The following is a 14,437-nucleotide window of genomic DNA, read 5'->3' as shown; positions in this document are numbered from 1 at the left end:
GATCGGGCCCTGCTCCGACCCGAACCCTCCCGTATAAACAGACACACGCTGCGGGGATTCGAGTCTTTTATGGCCGCAGGGAATCGGGGTTTGGGGTACAGAAGGGGGAGCGGAGAATGGGGCACCGGGTAATGGTTGCTCGGGGATTCTCGGTGGGAGCTACAGGGGTTGGGGAGCTGGGAACCTGCTCTGGGATCTGCTTCAGGTCAGGTCTGGATGTTGGGTACTGCTTTGTACTGGATTTGGGACGTAGGGAGCTGGTTTGTGTTGGATTTGGGATGTGCGGACCTGCTTTCTGCTGGGTCTTGGATGCTGGGCTCGGCTTTGGGTCAGGTCTGGATGTTGGGATCTGCTTTGTGCTGGATTTGGGACATGGGGATCTGCTTCGTGTTGGATCTTGGGCTTTGCTTTGGGTCAGGTCTGGATGCTGGATCTGCTTTGGGTTGTATGTGGGACATGGGACCTGCTTTGTGCTGAGTCTTGGATGCTGGACTCAGCTTTGCATCAAATCTGGTCATCGGGATCTGCTTTAGGCTGGATTTAGGATGTGGGGATCTGCTTCATGTTGGATCTTGGTCTATGCTTTGTGTCAGGTCAGGATGTTGGGATCTGCTTTGGGACACCAGGCTCTGCTCCACAATGAATTCAGGACACTGGGATCTGCTTTGTGTCTGGGATCTGCTTTGTGTTGGAATTGGGGCCCTGTGTCCTGGCATGCATCAGACCCCAGTGAGAACAGGGGCCACCCCCTTGTCTGAGCGGTCCCAAACATCGCATGGCAGCACCCAGAGGCAGTCTGTCTGTCCATCACAACTCAGTGTGGTACTGCTCCGCTTTGAAGACCTCGCTGGGCTGCATGAAGATGCCCTCCATCACCTTCCAGTAGTTATTCTGGCTGGAGGTGGCCATGCCGTGCACCTCCTTCTGCCCGTGGATGGGCCGCCCGTACTGCTCCCCCGTCACCGAGAGGAAGACGTCGGTGGAGGTGTGCTGGAAGCGCACCTCGCTGTCCCGCAACCAGTAGGTCCCACTGCACACCACTGTCCAGTCGTCCAGGTAGTCACCCTCACCATCCTCCCCGAACGCGCTCACCTCCTGTGGGTGAAAAAGAGCTTGTTTTAGGGGTGGGATGAGGAGAGGGGGGACTTGGGGGTGCTGAGCTCACCCATAGGGTGAGGAAGGGGCTGAGGGAAAGGAAGGACCTGGTTGGGACTGGGGCTTTGCGAGGACTTGGAGGGTCTGGCTGGGACTGGGGTGTTGGGGAGGAAACAGGAACCCACCTTAAGGACCTGAAAACAAGATGGAACTGGGAAGGATTCAGCTGGGACCAGGGAACAAGGGAGCACTGGCGGGGATGTGGGGGACAAGGGGGACCCAGTTGGGCGTGGGAAACAAGGTGGGACTGGTAGGGACACGGGAGACCCAGTCAGGACCAGGGAACAAGGACGTGCTGGTGGGCACATGGGGGACCTGATTTGGACTGAGGAGCAAGATGGAGCTGGTGGGGATGAGCAGGACAGGTAGGACCTAGCAGGGACAGGGAGAACCTGGGGGGGACGGGGGAATGAGATGGGGCAGGCAGGACAAGGGGGACGAGAGGGACCTGGCAGGGACGTGGGGGACCCAGTCTGTACCGGAGAGCAAGACTGATCTGGTGGGGACAAAGAGGACCCGGCAGGGACTCAGGGGACCCAGCAGTGCCCAGGGAAAGGATCTGCTCCCGCCGGACACAGCGGATCCCGCTGGGGCCGCTGTCCCTGGTACCTGGTTCCCGGACAGCGGGGAGGCGAAGTGGTGGCTGTGGAGGTTGCGGCCGGTGCCCAGGTGCGTGAGGCGGATGGTCTGTCCGCACCGCACCGGCGTGCCGCGCTCGCAGCCCCCCGCCGTGCGGCCCCGCACCCGCCAGTAGCTGTTCCCATCGTCCGCCGCCGACACCCCGGTCACCGACTGCTGCCCGCTGCCTGCGCACGGGGAGAGCCGCGGTCAGGGCCGGTTCGGAAGCGGGAGGGAAGGAACGAAGTGGGGGGGGAAAAGGGACGCCTGTCCGGTTACCGGATCCGTAGCGCACATCATGCGAGTGCAGGCGGACGTTGTGCCGCACGTTGAGCAGCTTCACCACGGAGCCGCAGGTCACGGCTCCGGTTCCGGCGCGCACGGCGGCGCCCAGCGCCAGCACAAGCACCGGGACGAGCACCGGCGGCCGCCCCGCCGCGGCACCCCTCATCCTGCCGCCGCTGCCGCCGGAAGAGGAAGTGGCGCCGCTCCGCCCGCCCGCCCGGAGGTCGCCGCTCGCCTGCTCCGCCTCCCCTCGCTCGCCGCCGCCGCCGCCGAGGCCTCCATTTTCCTCCTGGGCGCTCGGGTAAGGCCGCACCGGGCGGGACCGGGGCCGCGCCGGGCAGGGCGGGCGCTGGCGGCGGCGCTGGGGCTCGCGTCACCACGCGGAGGGCCCCGTGGGGAGCTGTTGCCAGGGGAACGGGGCGGCCGGGGCGGCCCCGAGGCCTCCTGCGCTGCGCTGGGCGGCTCCGCTGTGGGCCCGTGGTGAGGGCGGCGGCGGCGGCGGGTCCTCCGCTGCCGGCCGCGGGTGGGCCCGGCGGCTGTGGGAGTGCCCGTGGTGGGGACGGGGCTGTGGGGAGGCGAGGCGGTGGGCAGGCGGCACGGGTGAGGGGCTGCTCAGCGCGGCCGCAGCTCCCGCCCGCCGCACGGGCCCCGCAGCGGCCCAGGGGACTGTGGGATACCGGTGACACGGGGGGGAACGCTGGTAGGTGTGAGGGGTGGGCATGGGGCGAGTCATTCTGGTTCCTGCAGGGGGGAAGAGGGTCTGAGCTCTGTTACAGCAGTGGTCTGGATCGCCCCGCTCCTCAGGTGTAATTCCGAGAGCATTCCGTTCGGTTTAGCAAGCTTATAATAGGGTTCACCATGAAAATCCATGGGGCAGCAGCCTGGAAAAGCCCTTTTTGGGGCTTAATGGCTGGCTAAAAGGTGGCAAAAAAAGGTAGGGATGAAGGAGTGGTGCTGGCAGCGGAGCGAGGTTATTGCGGAGTTTCATTGGCATCTCCACTGCTTTGTTTTTCCTGTATATGGTGATGTGGAGAAGGAAAACTTAATCCTAAATTATTTAGGTTGTGATTATCTGCAGAGACCAGGTAATACGGAGTGGCTGAGGTGTGGTAAATGAGATGCTACATCTGTAAGGAAGGTAACAACCACCACAGAGACTGACTCTGCATCAGCTTTTACTATGCAGGAAAGAGCTGGCGGTGTCTCGGCACATGTGTCTTAAAACATCCAACACCCTGTTGTAGCCTAACAAGGATAATTTGGAATGACTTTAAAGGAGCAGAAACAGAACAGAAAACATTACATTGTTGTGTAAAGCGTTGGCAGTTTGCGTCCTGGCTCTTGCTGGTGGTTCTGGTTTGCCCATCTCCAAAGGGGAGCAGTGGGGATGAGCAGGGTTGGGGCAGGTGAAGCTTTCCTTTCCTCACCTTGCTGACAGGGGGTACAAATCAGGTGTGTGAAGTCCTGGGCAGGTCAGAGAAAGCAAGGAGGAAACATGAGTTTTCAGTTTCTTACAGGAAATTCTGATGCAGCAGAGCTAAAATAAACAGGAGGAAGTGCTTTTTCACACAACATGTTATTAAACCGTGGCAGAGGATGTTCTGCCACCCAGTAGCATCGGGGCTGTGGGACCAATAGGGAGCATTAAAAACTAATGAAGTGGGTGTGGGAAGTTCCAGAGCTGCAGTGCCTGGGCTTTCCCTGTCACAACATCTTGGTCTCTAGTCATCATTTTACCTCTACACTCCTGGTTGTCACAGTCTTTTACTCCTGTGGATGTACTTAGGCCATGCTGAAATTAATTTCATAGGCATTTAATAGACCAACTAAATAGATTGGCCTTCCTTAGGCTCTGTGTTTGAATTGAGTCAAGTTTCCAGCCTCTTATTCTCACAGAGCTTTCCAAATCCTCTCCAGCTTAACTGGTCAAAGGTAGACTAAGAACTAAGAAAGAAGAAATAAGAACTAAGTGGAACTGTTCAGTGGTGGCTTTGGCAATGGATCTACGTGGCCTTAAGTGGACTGTGAGTTGAACCATGAAATGGCAGAGGTTAAAACAATCCCTGCCCAAACCTTCTCCCACCCAAAAATACTCCCAAGAAAACCAGTATTAGAGTGGGTCAGTGCCTTGGTGTAGTTTCTCATACAAGAACTTGCTTCTCTTCAGCACCCATGCTGTAGTAAAGCCTAGATTAGCACTTGGTTTTGCTGGTTTGGGCATCAACAATGATATCCTGAGGTTATTGAGGAGGAATAATAAATGTGTCTCACAGTGAGGATGCTCCTTGGTTATTCTTGGTTATAACTGCTGTTCCCAATGCCATCCTGCATGTGATTGTGTCCCTGCCTTGCCAAAGCACCCCCTTAACTGGCATAGGAGTTTTTCCCATAACACACTGATATTCTGCAGGTACTTGCAGTGTATCTCCATTTCTAAACCTAAGGAATTAAGTTTTGCTGGTGTATGATGTACAAAGCTGCTCCTGCCTCCAGCACTGCCATGTTTGCAGTCCTGAGCAGCCAGCAGCTATCTGGCTGCATGGCCAAGGCTTTTCAGGTGTCTGAATGTCTGGTTTCCAGCTTCATTACAAAGCAACACTTGCTCTGAAGACACTGCCCGGCCTAACCAGGGAGGCAGCCCACAGTGCCTGTGGCTGATGTCTGCCCTGGTCCTGCTACCTGAGCTCTGCAGTCTTGGTATTGACAGCAAAGAGAGGTGTCTGCTCAGGGTCATCCCCGTTAAAAGGAGCTTGTGGACTCTGGACAATTGCCACTGTGCCTTTGAGCTGGACAAAGTGCAGACACCCCTGCTCAAAAGCAGAGGTGGTGTAGTTGCTCAGCCCTGAGCTGATCTGGTGTTGATGCAGAGTGGGGGGTACCCATCCTTCCCTCACTTGCTGTTGTGGTGCTGTTGCAGCATTGCTGTTGTCTTTGGTCCATCTTGGTCAGTGTCTGGTGGCTGCAGGGTATCTTTGGGTAAAGCTGTATGTATATATCACCTGTAGGAGCCTGTCTGCTTGTGTACAGGTAAGTGTGCAAGATTAGGCATGATCTCCCTGTGGTGTTGGTGCTCCAGTGCAATTTAGTACTTGCTCCTGTGCTGCAGGGTGTTGCAGGAGCAGGGATGCTGCTGTGCCATCAAGGGTGGCACACAGGGTGGAAGAGGCACCTTTAGTCCATTTCTGATTCAACATCTCCTTGTTAATAGCTACCCGTCCATTTGCTGTGTTGAGTGACATCCCTGCTGTCCTGAGCTGGATTTCACTGGAGCCAAAAGCACGCGGTTTTGTGGGTGGTTGGCTTGTGTGGAACCTGCTCAGCTGGATCATTAAATGAGATGGGTTTCCTAAGTCCCAGACATTCCCTGTGTCCAGACAAATTTGATTTGGCGTGTGCTGAAATTGCCAGAAAGTGGTAGAACAAGTGATGGGGAAGAAAGTTGGAATTGTGAGTGAAGCACTTCACTGGCAGAGAATAGTAAAATTGTGTGTGGTGCTGTGACAAGAGGGGTTCTTTCATCCTGGATTTGTGTGTTAATCATGGACAGGAGAGAGATGAGGTTACTAAACTTGGAAATGCTCTAGGAAAAGCCACTTAGCCTGTAGTTTTATGTTAGTACACCCTCATGGATACATGTAGAATTGGTGACAAAGCGTGACGTTGACATGATATTCATACACAGGCTGGTGAATATAACAATGCCTGTTCCTCTGCTGTGTGTAGCTACATGATTCGTCAGTGGTGTTTGCTTCAGGATTTAACCAGCATCTGTACCACCCTCTGAAGTGTTACTCCTGAGAGAGATCCTTAAATACACCTTGTGTGAATTCTGCAGTGTCCTCTTGAGGATGGGCATCACCCTGTACCTACGTACACGTCCTGTCTGGGCGCAGAGCAGTAGCGTTGGCCTGCTGCAGTTTCTGCCTGTCTGGAGCATGGCAGATAGATAGATGTTGGCCACAGCCAGGTAATCCACAGCCAAGGAGTACAAGCTGCTATCTGCTCATGCCTGAAATTTGGCAGAGGTCTTTCCCTTGTCTTTGTTGTGGGTTTTCCTTAATGAGATACGGCCAACACGCTCCTTCGGAGCTACTAGTACTTTAAGACTTAAAAGATTATCCAGGATCAGCTTTGCACTTTTCTGTTGCTTTTCTGTAGCTGAGAAGTAAGTCCCTGGCTTTCCCTAAGTTGTGTTTGTGCACCAGATGTGTGGGTCTCAGGGTGGAACAAGAAGTCCTGCACACAAGAAGTGTCGTGGCAAAGCCTTGATCAGATTGTCCCATATGGGACCGATTTCTTTCAGCTGTTTGTTTGCAGTGGGGAAATGATTATGGACCATTTTGAAGCATGTTTGTTTAAGTATCGTTCCCTGGCCTATGGAGTTCTCTTCTCATCTTTTTTCCTTTCTTTTTTGGTGTGTGTTAAATTACATCAGATGTAATTTAACATGAAGGGTTTGGCTTTAGATCTGACACCTCCTCTGAGCTGCTTTTTGTACCTTCCCAAAGCCTGGTGGTTCTTCCTGGGCAGGAGTTTTCATCTTCACACCCATTTGAGGAATTAATTTGGTTTTTTCTTTTCCTTATAGCTGGGTTTTTTAAGCTGCCCTTCTTTTGGTGTATGTAAAAAGGAACCAAGAAATTCCTTTGGAAATTTTGGAAATGACAGCAGGTTTTGTAACCACAAGAAGCAGAAGCTCAGAGAGGCAGAACTTGAGCCGTGTCTTTATGGACACACACTTTCCTTTGTGCTAAGCTGGATTTAGACTGCTTCCAGAAACCACAGTTGGGGAAAAACATCAAACATAAGGTTCTGGGTACAGAAAACACCCTGTTTCTGTGGTCCCTTGTTATTTCTTAATCTCTGGATGAGACCCCTGGCTTGGAACATCCTACTGTGGCTCTGGCTGTGTGGGGCAGTGGAGTTGGGCAGGCGGCAGGTCCCAGCCCCTTGTTTGCTCCCAGACCTCTTGTTTGCTCCATGGGGCTCCACAGAGCCTTGCTAACAGCTTCCAACTCAGACAAGGCCCTTCTCAGGGTCATCCTGGCTTCATTAACTGAGTGAGGATTACTCACATTAACATCCTAATTGGCTGGACAGCGTTCCCAACACCGTGCAGTGTCAGTGGCAGCACGGGGCTGCTTTCCTGGCTGTGTGGGAGGGTATGGTTGGGATGAAGGGCTTTGGCTGCATGTGCTGTTTCAGCCTCAGCCCGGAGCTCAGCTGTGCAGTGAATGCTGCTGTGACAGGTCCTGTCCTGCTCGCTGAGACACGGCGTGACAGGAGCTGGCAGCATTTGGCCACTGGCTTCGCTTGCCTAATCTCTGGTGACAGGGATGTCCAGGCAAAGTGGACCCGGGGTAATTCAGGGCCTTGATAGATAATTTCAAACCCTCTTGCCTTAGCTGTCTTCTCTCCAAAACCCTGTAGGGGGAAGTGCTTGTGTTTTGCTCGCTCAGCTGATGTGGTGGATGTTTTCTCTTCCCCCAGTTGCACTGGAGCCGTGTGTGAGACCCTGCAGCCATGTCTGACTTCGTAGAAAGTGAAGCAGAAGAGTCAGAGGAAGAGTACAACCAGGACGGGGAGGTTGTGCCCAGAGTAACCAAGAAGTTTGTGGAGGAGGATGAGGATGGTGAGTCTGCCTGTCAGTTCTGAGTTTGCTGAGTTGTCTGGGTGCCTCGCTGCTCTGTTTTACATCCCATGACTCTGCAGATGGAGCAATAACTGTGCTATAATAGCATGGCCATCTGTAGTTGATCATCTCAGCTGTTTATATGCCTCCCTTCCTCCAAGTGCTTAGGTGGTTTTATATTTGGCAACAGAAAATACACTGCTTCACCCCCGTGGCACTTGCAGGCACACAGTTTGATAGTAAACAGTGGAAGCAGAAGGTTGTCCAGTATGACCACTCCACCTGTTCCATCTGCAGCAAGAGCATGAGATCACGAGTCAAGAAGTGGGCTTATGACAAGAGCAGCTGGCTGGGTTCTGCGTCAGTAGAAGTGTTCACTTAAAACTCTCTGTGTGGATAGTGTGAAGGAGTCTTGGCAGATAACCAATGAGTAAACGTTTAACACTTGCTGCTCTTCACCCCAGATGAAGAGGAGGAGGAGGAGAATCTTGATGATCAAGATGAGCAGGGGAACCTGAAAGGATTCATTAATGATGATGACGATGAGGAAGAAGAAGAGGAGGAAGAAGCCAGTGACTCTGGAGACTCCGAAGATGATGTTGGCCACAAAAAGAGAAAGCGCAGTGAGTTTTATGATGACTGTTCATAGCAGGCCACAGTGTAATGCTCTCACACTGCCCTGCCTGAGAGCAGAGCTCTCCCTCTGCCCTGGGTGTCTGAATGGGCTGGGTGAGCTGTACCCTTCTCACTGCTGGTCCATTCCCAGCTTAATGCAGTGTAACTCTTCTCTACTTTCTTCTCTCAGCTTTTGATGACCGCCTGGAGGATGATGATTTTGACCTCATTGAAGAGAACTTGGGTGTTAAAGTCAAAAGAGTGAGTTGTATTCCCAAGCTGCTGTTAACGGGGTGGTGGGTCTTAGCATGAAGAAAGGTGGGCTCCTGCCTGAAGCAAGTAAGAGGTGCTTTCTGTCTGCTCCTACCCTCTTGGGGATGGGAGAGCTGAGTGCTTGAAGGAAGTGGGATCTTTCCGTGCCCAGGTAACTTGGAACTGGCTTCCTAGAGTTTGCAACATGTTCTTCTGGTTCGCAAAGTCTGCTGTACCCTTCCCACCTCTGCAAGACAGTCTTGGAGGAGCCCATCTTTCAATAACTTTCTCCTGCATGCTGCTAACCTCACAGTCAGCACAGGCTATTATGGGCTGTAAAGCTCCTTCCATAGCACTTACTAGAGGCACACCAAGCCAGGCTAATGCTGGTGGTGACAGCATGCAAGTGGCACAGGCCTGGATGTGGCACAATCCTCAGCAGGCAGTTACGTTGTGTACACCCATGAGTACCTGCAGCAGGGCTGCCAGGGAGCAGCCCTTCTCCCCTGTGTGCCTTTGCTGGGCTCCATCCTGCTCCCTCTCAGGTGCCTGCAGAGGAGGTGCAGTTGTGGCCTGGCAGAGGCCACACTGAGCCCAGTGCCCATGCCAGGAATTGTGGGCACTAACGAGACATTTTGCTTGCAGCAAAAATTCAGGCGTGTGCGGAAAATGTCTGATGATGAGGATGATGAGGAGGAAGACTATGGAAAGGAAGAACACGAGAAGGAAGCCATTGCTGAAGAAATCTTTCAGGATGGCGAAGGCGAGGAAGGAGGGGAAGCTGTTGAAGCTCCTGTTGCTCCACCAGAAGAGGAAGAGGAGGAGGAGGAAGATGAATCTGGTGAGTATAGATGGCCAATTACATCCAAAGCCCAGGAACCAAGTTAAGACTTTCTCTGAGCTACAAGTAACTAAAGGCTGGAGCTCCATTGTGGTAAAGCTCTTGTTGGTCTGATTAGTACAAGCTTTAGAATTAAGTGTTTCTGGGTGGCAGAATTAGTTTGTCTAAACCAGTTTGTCCAGAAGCATATTACCTATGCCGAGGTGTTGAACATCTCCTCTAAGCTGCCTCCAACATGAAAATACTTCAAAGGAAGGAAGTCAAGGCACTGTTTAGTACCTAGTAGCACAGCACACGCCTGCCTTACTTCAGCATCAGCCCATTGCCACCGCTAATACCATACTTAGATTGCCAAGAATTCTTTTTGTCTACTTCCTGAAGCAGCAAGGCCTTTTCTGACTGCATTTCCAGTGCATTCAGCTGCAAATAGCTGCCAGATGGCTTTGCCTGTGACTGGAAGTTCATTCTAGCTTGTTGTTGTGGTTCAGGCTCCTGGAATGTTTGAGGTTGGTGTAGGAGATGCTGTGGGTAACTGGACAGACTGACAGCCAGCGGCAGCCTAAGTCTGTGGTGGAGGCTCATAGTTGCATTGGCTGAGCTGAGCTTTGTGAGAGGTACCAGTTGAATATGTGAGTGTCCTGACTAGTAAATTGTTTCTCTGTGTGCAGACATTGATGACTTCATTGTGGATGATGATGGACAACCTCTGAAGAAGCCAAAATGGCGAAAGAAGCTCCCTGGATACACAGATGCGTAAGTATTGATTGGAAATTGGCCTGGAGCCTCCAAAACAGTGCTCAGCTTGAGTCTTGCAACTGCAGAGTGATTCAGCTTGTGGCTGGCCTCTTTCCCTAAAGGAACCTGGTAAATTTAAACATGGAGCCTTAGTCTGTGATTTCTTAAATGTCTGACTTCTTCCTTTCTCCCCCGGATTTTTTACAGGGGTGCCAAAACCAGTCCCTCAAGAGAGGTGTTTGCATGTAATGCTCTAAGAGTTGTGTACCTATCTAGGATTTTCTAGAGTAGGGGGAAACTGAAACTTAGATTTAGGTGCTTTGGACTCTTCTGTGTGGCTGGAAGGATGTTCTGTAACTTCACTGTGGGGCTAAATGCTAAATGATAGCTTTTGCCTTCCAGTGCTTTGCAGGAAGCCCAGGAAATCTTCGGTGTGGACTTTGACTATGATGAGTTTGAGAAGTACAATGAGTACGATGAGGAGATGGAGGAGGAATATGAGTATGAGGATGAAGAAGCCGAAGGGGAGACCCGTGTACGACCCAAAAAGACTGCCAAGAAGCGCGTCAGTCGGCGAAGCATCTTTGAGATGTATGAACCCAGTGAGCTGGAGAGCAGTCATCTAACGGACCAGGACAACGAGATCCGCATGACAGACATGCCTGAGAGGTTCCAGGTGAGGGAAGAGGGAGTGTACAGGCAGAAGGTATTTCAGCATTCAGACGTATCGGTGACATTGTGAACTGTTGTAGCTGTAAGCCCGGTTTTAGCCCTGGTCCTAGTTTCTCTTTGGCCACTGGGTGCCAGTGTTGCTCTTCCTGGAGTGGTGCAGGGCTTGTGGTCTGTGGAGATGTCCTTTATGCTGGATGCTGTTAGGAATCCCTGGAGTTGTACCTCTGGATAGCAAGAGGTACCTGCCAGAGGATGTCTGCTGGGTTTCTAGACCACTCATTCACCAGCTAACACACAGCTGTTGTGTACAAAGCGTTTCTGTAACCCATTTTAATCCAAGTGACTGGACTTCCACTGCTCTCAATACAAAGTCCTGTTTGTGCTGCTGGGAATCATTCTGATATTTCATATTTTTGTCTTAATTTTACCCTGTATTCAGATTTTCACTGAACAATCCATCTCCCTTTATGTTAATATAATTCTGTGCAGAGACTTGTTACTCTCCCTTGTAAAAGGGACATCTGAAGCTGCCAGCTCTTCAGAAGGACCTCTTTTCCCATGCAAGTGTGCAGAGCACAAGGGAATCCTGTTCGGAATGTCTTCTGGCAGTATGTGGCCTGTTCAGACATTCTGTCATCCTCATGGATGTTGGTGATGATTAGAGCAGGCCCCTGAAAGAAAAGTGGTTGAGACTAAATGCTCAGAGAGGGTTTGGAGCTGCTTCATGTTCTGTCATTCTATGGCTGCAGCAAGAAGAGTGATGACAGAACAAACACAGATTGAAACAGAGGATGTACCTGCAGAGGGTTTGGGTCTGCTAGGAAGTGGAGGTACCCTGACTTGATCCTAACAGAAGATTTCACACCGTTGCAAGCCATTCCACAAACCTTTGAGAGAGGTTTTAGCTGCCTTTACCTAGTGTAAAGCTGGTGCAGGTTTCTTGTGTGCTCAGAAAATACAGATATTAAAGTGCTGTCCTTAGCAAAATCCAGTGGGTGTGGGAGGTACTGGGGCCCCATAGGCACCCTGCAGCTCAAAACAGTTATTTCCAGGCTTTTTGGAAACACGGTAGCACAAGCCCTGGTGTTGCACGTGCCTCTGCTCATCCTGTGTCTTCCCACAGTTGCGATCCATCCCGGTGAAGAACGCTGAGGATGATGAGCTGGAGGAAGAAGCTGATTGGATTTATAGGAACGCATTTGCGACACCCACCATCTCCTTGCAGGTAAAGGACTATGCCTGGGACTTGTGTTCTAAGGGGACTTCCAAATTTCCAGCCTGGAGACATTGTTCCAGGAGTCTGCTGAGAGGAATGTGGTGCCCAATAGATGTTTCTTTCTGGTTTTCAGCAGGTCCTTTAACATGTCTTCATTTTTGCATCCACAAAACAGGACAAAAAGGAGCACAGAGAAGTTGCAAGAATAGTTGTTAAGAATGATTGAAACATCTGTGAGCCACTGTGCACTTAGGGCTAAACTACTATTAGCCATGATCTACTTTTAACCATTAGTTACCTTGGCCACGTGCTGCTTCTCTTCCTTTAAGCCAGTCAGGGCTAGGATGCTTTTCTGTGGTCTAAAATCAGAGCGTGTGCCTAAGCCTTCATTCCCACTAACAAAAGGACCACAGTTTTCCATCCTTAGCCCAGGCTGGTCGTTTAGGGAGGTCAGCTCAGGAATACAATCAACACAAGGTGTTTCTCCATGTTAGGAAAGTTCTGACTACCTCGACCGTGGACAAGCCAGCAGCAGCTTCAGCCGCAAGGGGCCCAGCACCATCCAGAAGATTAAAGAAGCCCTGAATTTCATGAGAAATCAACATTTTGAGGTAATTTTGCTCCATTGCCAAGATAAGGTCCGAGTTGCTGTCTCCTTATCCAGACAGGATTAGCAGAGAGGCTGCTGGAACCATTTAGGGCAGCTAAAGCGGACTAGAAGGGGCTGAGATACCTGGTTGCCTCTCCTGTGACAAAATGCTTCATTGGAAAGTGCAGCTCATCCTATATGAGCTGTGGCAATGCAGGTTTTTAAGGCCTCTTTGGGCTGCTGTTATTGTATTTCCCTGATCCTGAACAAATGATGCTAACTGAGGTGATGGAATTTAAGTCTCTTGAGCTTTGCTTGGTCCATTCAACCTGTTCTCTGAGACGTTGCCTGACATTGCAGAAGCTCTTTCGTTTACGTGGTGTGTTCTTTGGTGGACTGGCCTTAAGAGCTAGGGCATGGCTTACTATATTTCCTACACTGCCCCATTAGCTTGTTCTTCCACATGGAACAGGAAAGTTCTTTGGACTCCTGGCTGCCAGCTCTCCTGCATGGTGGTGACGAGTCTCATTTCTGACCCAGGTCCCATTCATCGCCTTCTACAGAAAGGAGTATGTGGAGCCAGAGCTGCACATCAACGACTTGTGGAGGGTTTGGCAGTGGGATGAGAAGGTGAGGAGTGTTTTCACTGCTTGTTACCCAGCATTTAACATATCTTCCCACCTGGCCTGATACTTTCAACAGATTCTGTTTTGGCCGTGGAGACCTTGTGTGGTTTTTTTACCCATGTTACGTGCATGTGTGCTGTTACATGGTGGTAAAGGGTTATCTGACAAAAGAGGATTCAAAACAGTCCTTCCCTTCACCGAGTTCCTTTTGTGTAGTGACCTTTCCTGCAAGGAGTGCAGGTTCCTTCTCTCCTATCAGGAAAACCCAAACCTTGATTTATTTTCTTCTGCTAATATAACCCATCTCTGAGATGAGGCTGGCACATGTGTCTCATCTGGGCTTGGCTGTGGATGAAGATTTTGATGACTATATGACAGATACTCCAAGGTTCTGGGAGCTCCTGTGTGGGAAAGGAGGAGATAGGTGTGATCCACTGTGATGGTGTGTTTCACTGGAAGTCTTTTGTTCTCGTGTTAGTGGACCCAGCTGAAGATCCGCAAGCAGAACCTGACACGGCTGTTTGAGAAGATGCAGGCCTATCAGTATGAACAAATCTCTGCTGACCCAGATAAGCCCTTGGCTGATGGAATAAGAGCCCTGGATACTACTGACATGGAGAGGTATGGTTGCAAGACTTATACTCATTCCAAAACAACTTAAAGTGTGTGTTAACTTGCCCAAATAGCACACGCTCTCTGGCCACTGCAGTGCATTGACTTTAGCTGCCCCCCGTAGCCAGTACTGCGAAATATTTAAGTCTCTCTTGGAAGATGAGCCCAAGTGCTCCTTCTGCCTGTGACCTGTACCAGAGCAGGTTCCTCGAGTGCTCTGACCACGGCTCAGCTGCAAGCAGGGTGTAACATGCTGGCTTTGCATGCCGTAGGCTGAAGGACGTGCAGTCCATGGACGAGCTGAAGGACGTGTATAATCACTTCCTGCTGTACTATGGGCGAGACATCCCCAAGATGCAGAATGCTGCCAAGGCTGCTCGAAAGAAGCAAAAGCGTATCCGAGAGGATGGTGAAGAGGAGGAAGGTTTGTCCCCACATTTGATAGTCTCCTGATTGTGGGCTGGTTGAAAATCCTGGTTCGAAAGAATGATAAGGAAGTTTGTTGAAAAGCCCGTGTGCTTGCACAGAGCAGCTCTGCTGCTCACTTCTATCTCAAGATAGTCCCAGCTTTTCCAGACATCTCTGATCA

At 51.2% G+C, this 14,437-nt stretch overlaps 2 protein-coding genes across 3 annotated transcripts in view; one reads left to right on the top strand and one right to left on the bottom strand.

Moving 5' to 3' along the window:
* Positions 1-49: 49 nt before the first annotated feature.
* Positions 50-2,438, bottom strand: SDF2 (stromal cell derived factor 2). The gene is made up of 3 exons (XM_030472532.1): positions 2,053-2,438; positions 1,765-1,961; positions 50-1,095 (listed from the first exon to the last, which is right to left on the bottom strand). The coding sequence occupies exons 1-3, from the start codon at positions 2,222-2,224 to the stop codon at positions 808-810; spliced, it is 657 nt and encodes a 218-aa protein (XP_030328392.1). The 5' UTR covers positions 2,225-2,438; the 3' UTR covers positions 50-807.
* The window catches only part of SUPT6H (SPT6 homolog, histone chaperone and transcription elongation factor), a 27,754-nt gene continuing 15,568 nt past the window's right edge, over positions 2,252-14,437 (top strand). Inside the window, exons 1-12 of one of the 2 annotated variants that reach the window (XM_030472529.1) lie at positions 2,252-2,359; positions 7,549-7,690; positions 8,155-8,313; positions 8,496-8,566; positions 9,203-9,398; positions 10,067-10,151; positions 10,536-10,809; positions 11,929-12,030; positions 12,516-12,632; positions 13,151-13,240; positions 13,715-13,857; positions 14,121-14,272. In XM_030472529.1, the coding sequence (XP_030328389.1) occupies positions 7,582-7,690; positions 8,155-8,313; positions 8,496-8,566; positions 9,203-9,398; positions 10,067-10,151; positions 10,536-10,809; positions 11,929-12,030; positions 12,516-12,632; positions 13,151-13,240; positions 13,715-13,857; positions 14,121-14,272 (1,498 nt within the window). In that variant the 5' untranslated portion in view covers positions 2,252-2,359; positions 7,549-7,581. Of the gene's footprint in view, positions 2,360-2,555; positions 2,612-7,548; positions 7,691-8,154; positions 8,314-8,495; positions 8,567-9,202; positions 9,399-10,066; positions 10,152-10,535; positions 10,810-11,928; positions 12,031-12,515; positions 12,633-13,150; positions 13,241-13,714; positions 13,858-14,120; positions 14,273-14,437 lie in introns of those variants that run through there. The other variant, XM_030472530.1, reaches the window with a different exon arrangement.

Source organism: Strigops habroptila (assembly GCF_004027225.2).
Source record: "Strigops habroptila isolate Jane chromosome 13 unlocalized genomic scaffold, bStrHab1.2.pri S16, whole genome shotgun sequence".
Taxonomy (NCBI): domain Eukaryota; kingdom Metazoa; phylum Chordata; class Aves; order Psittaciformes; family Psittacidae; genus Strigops; species Strigops habroptila.
The sequence above is the reverse complement of the archived record's forward strand: the minus strand, read 5'-3'. Positions and strand labels throughout refer to the sequence as shown.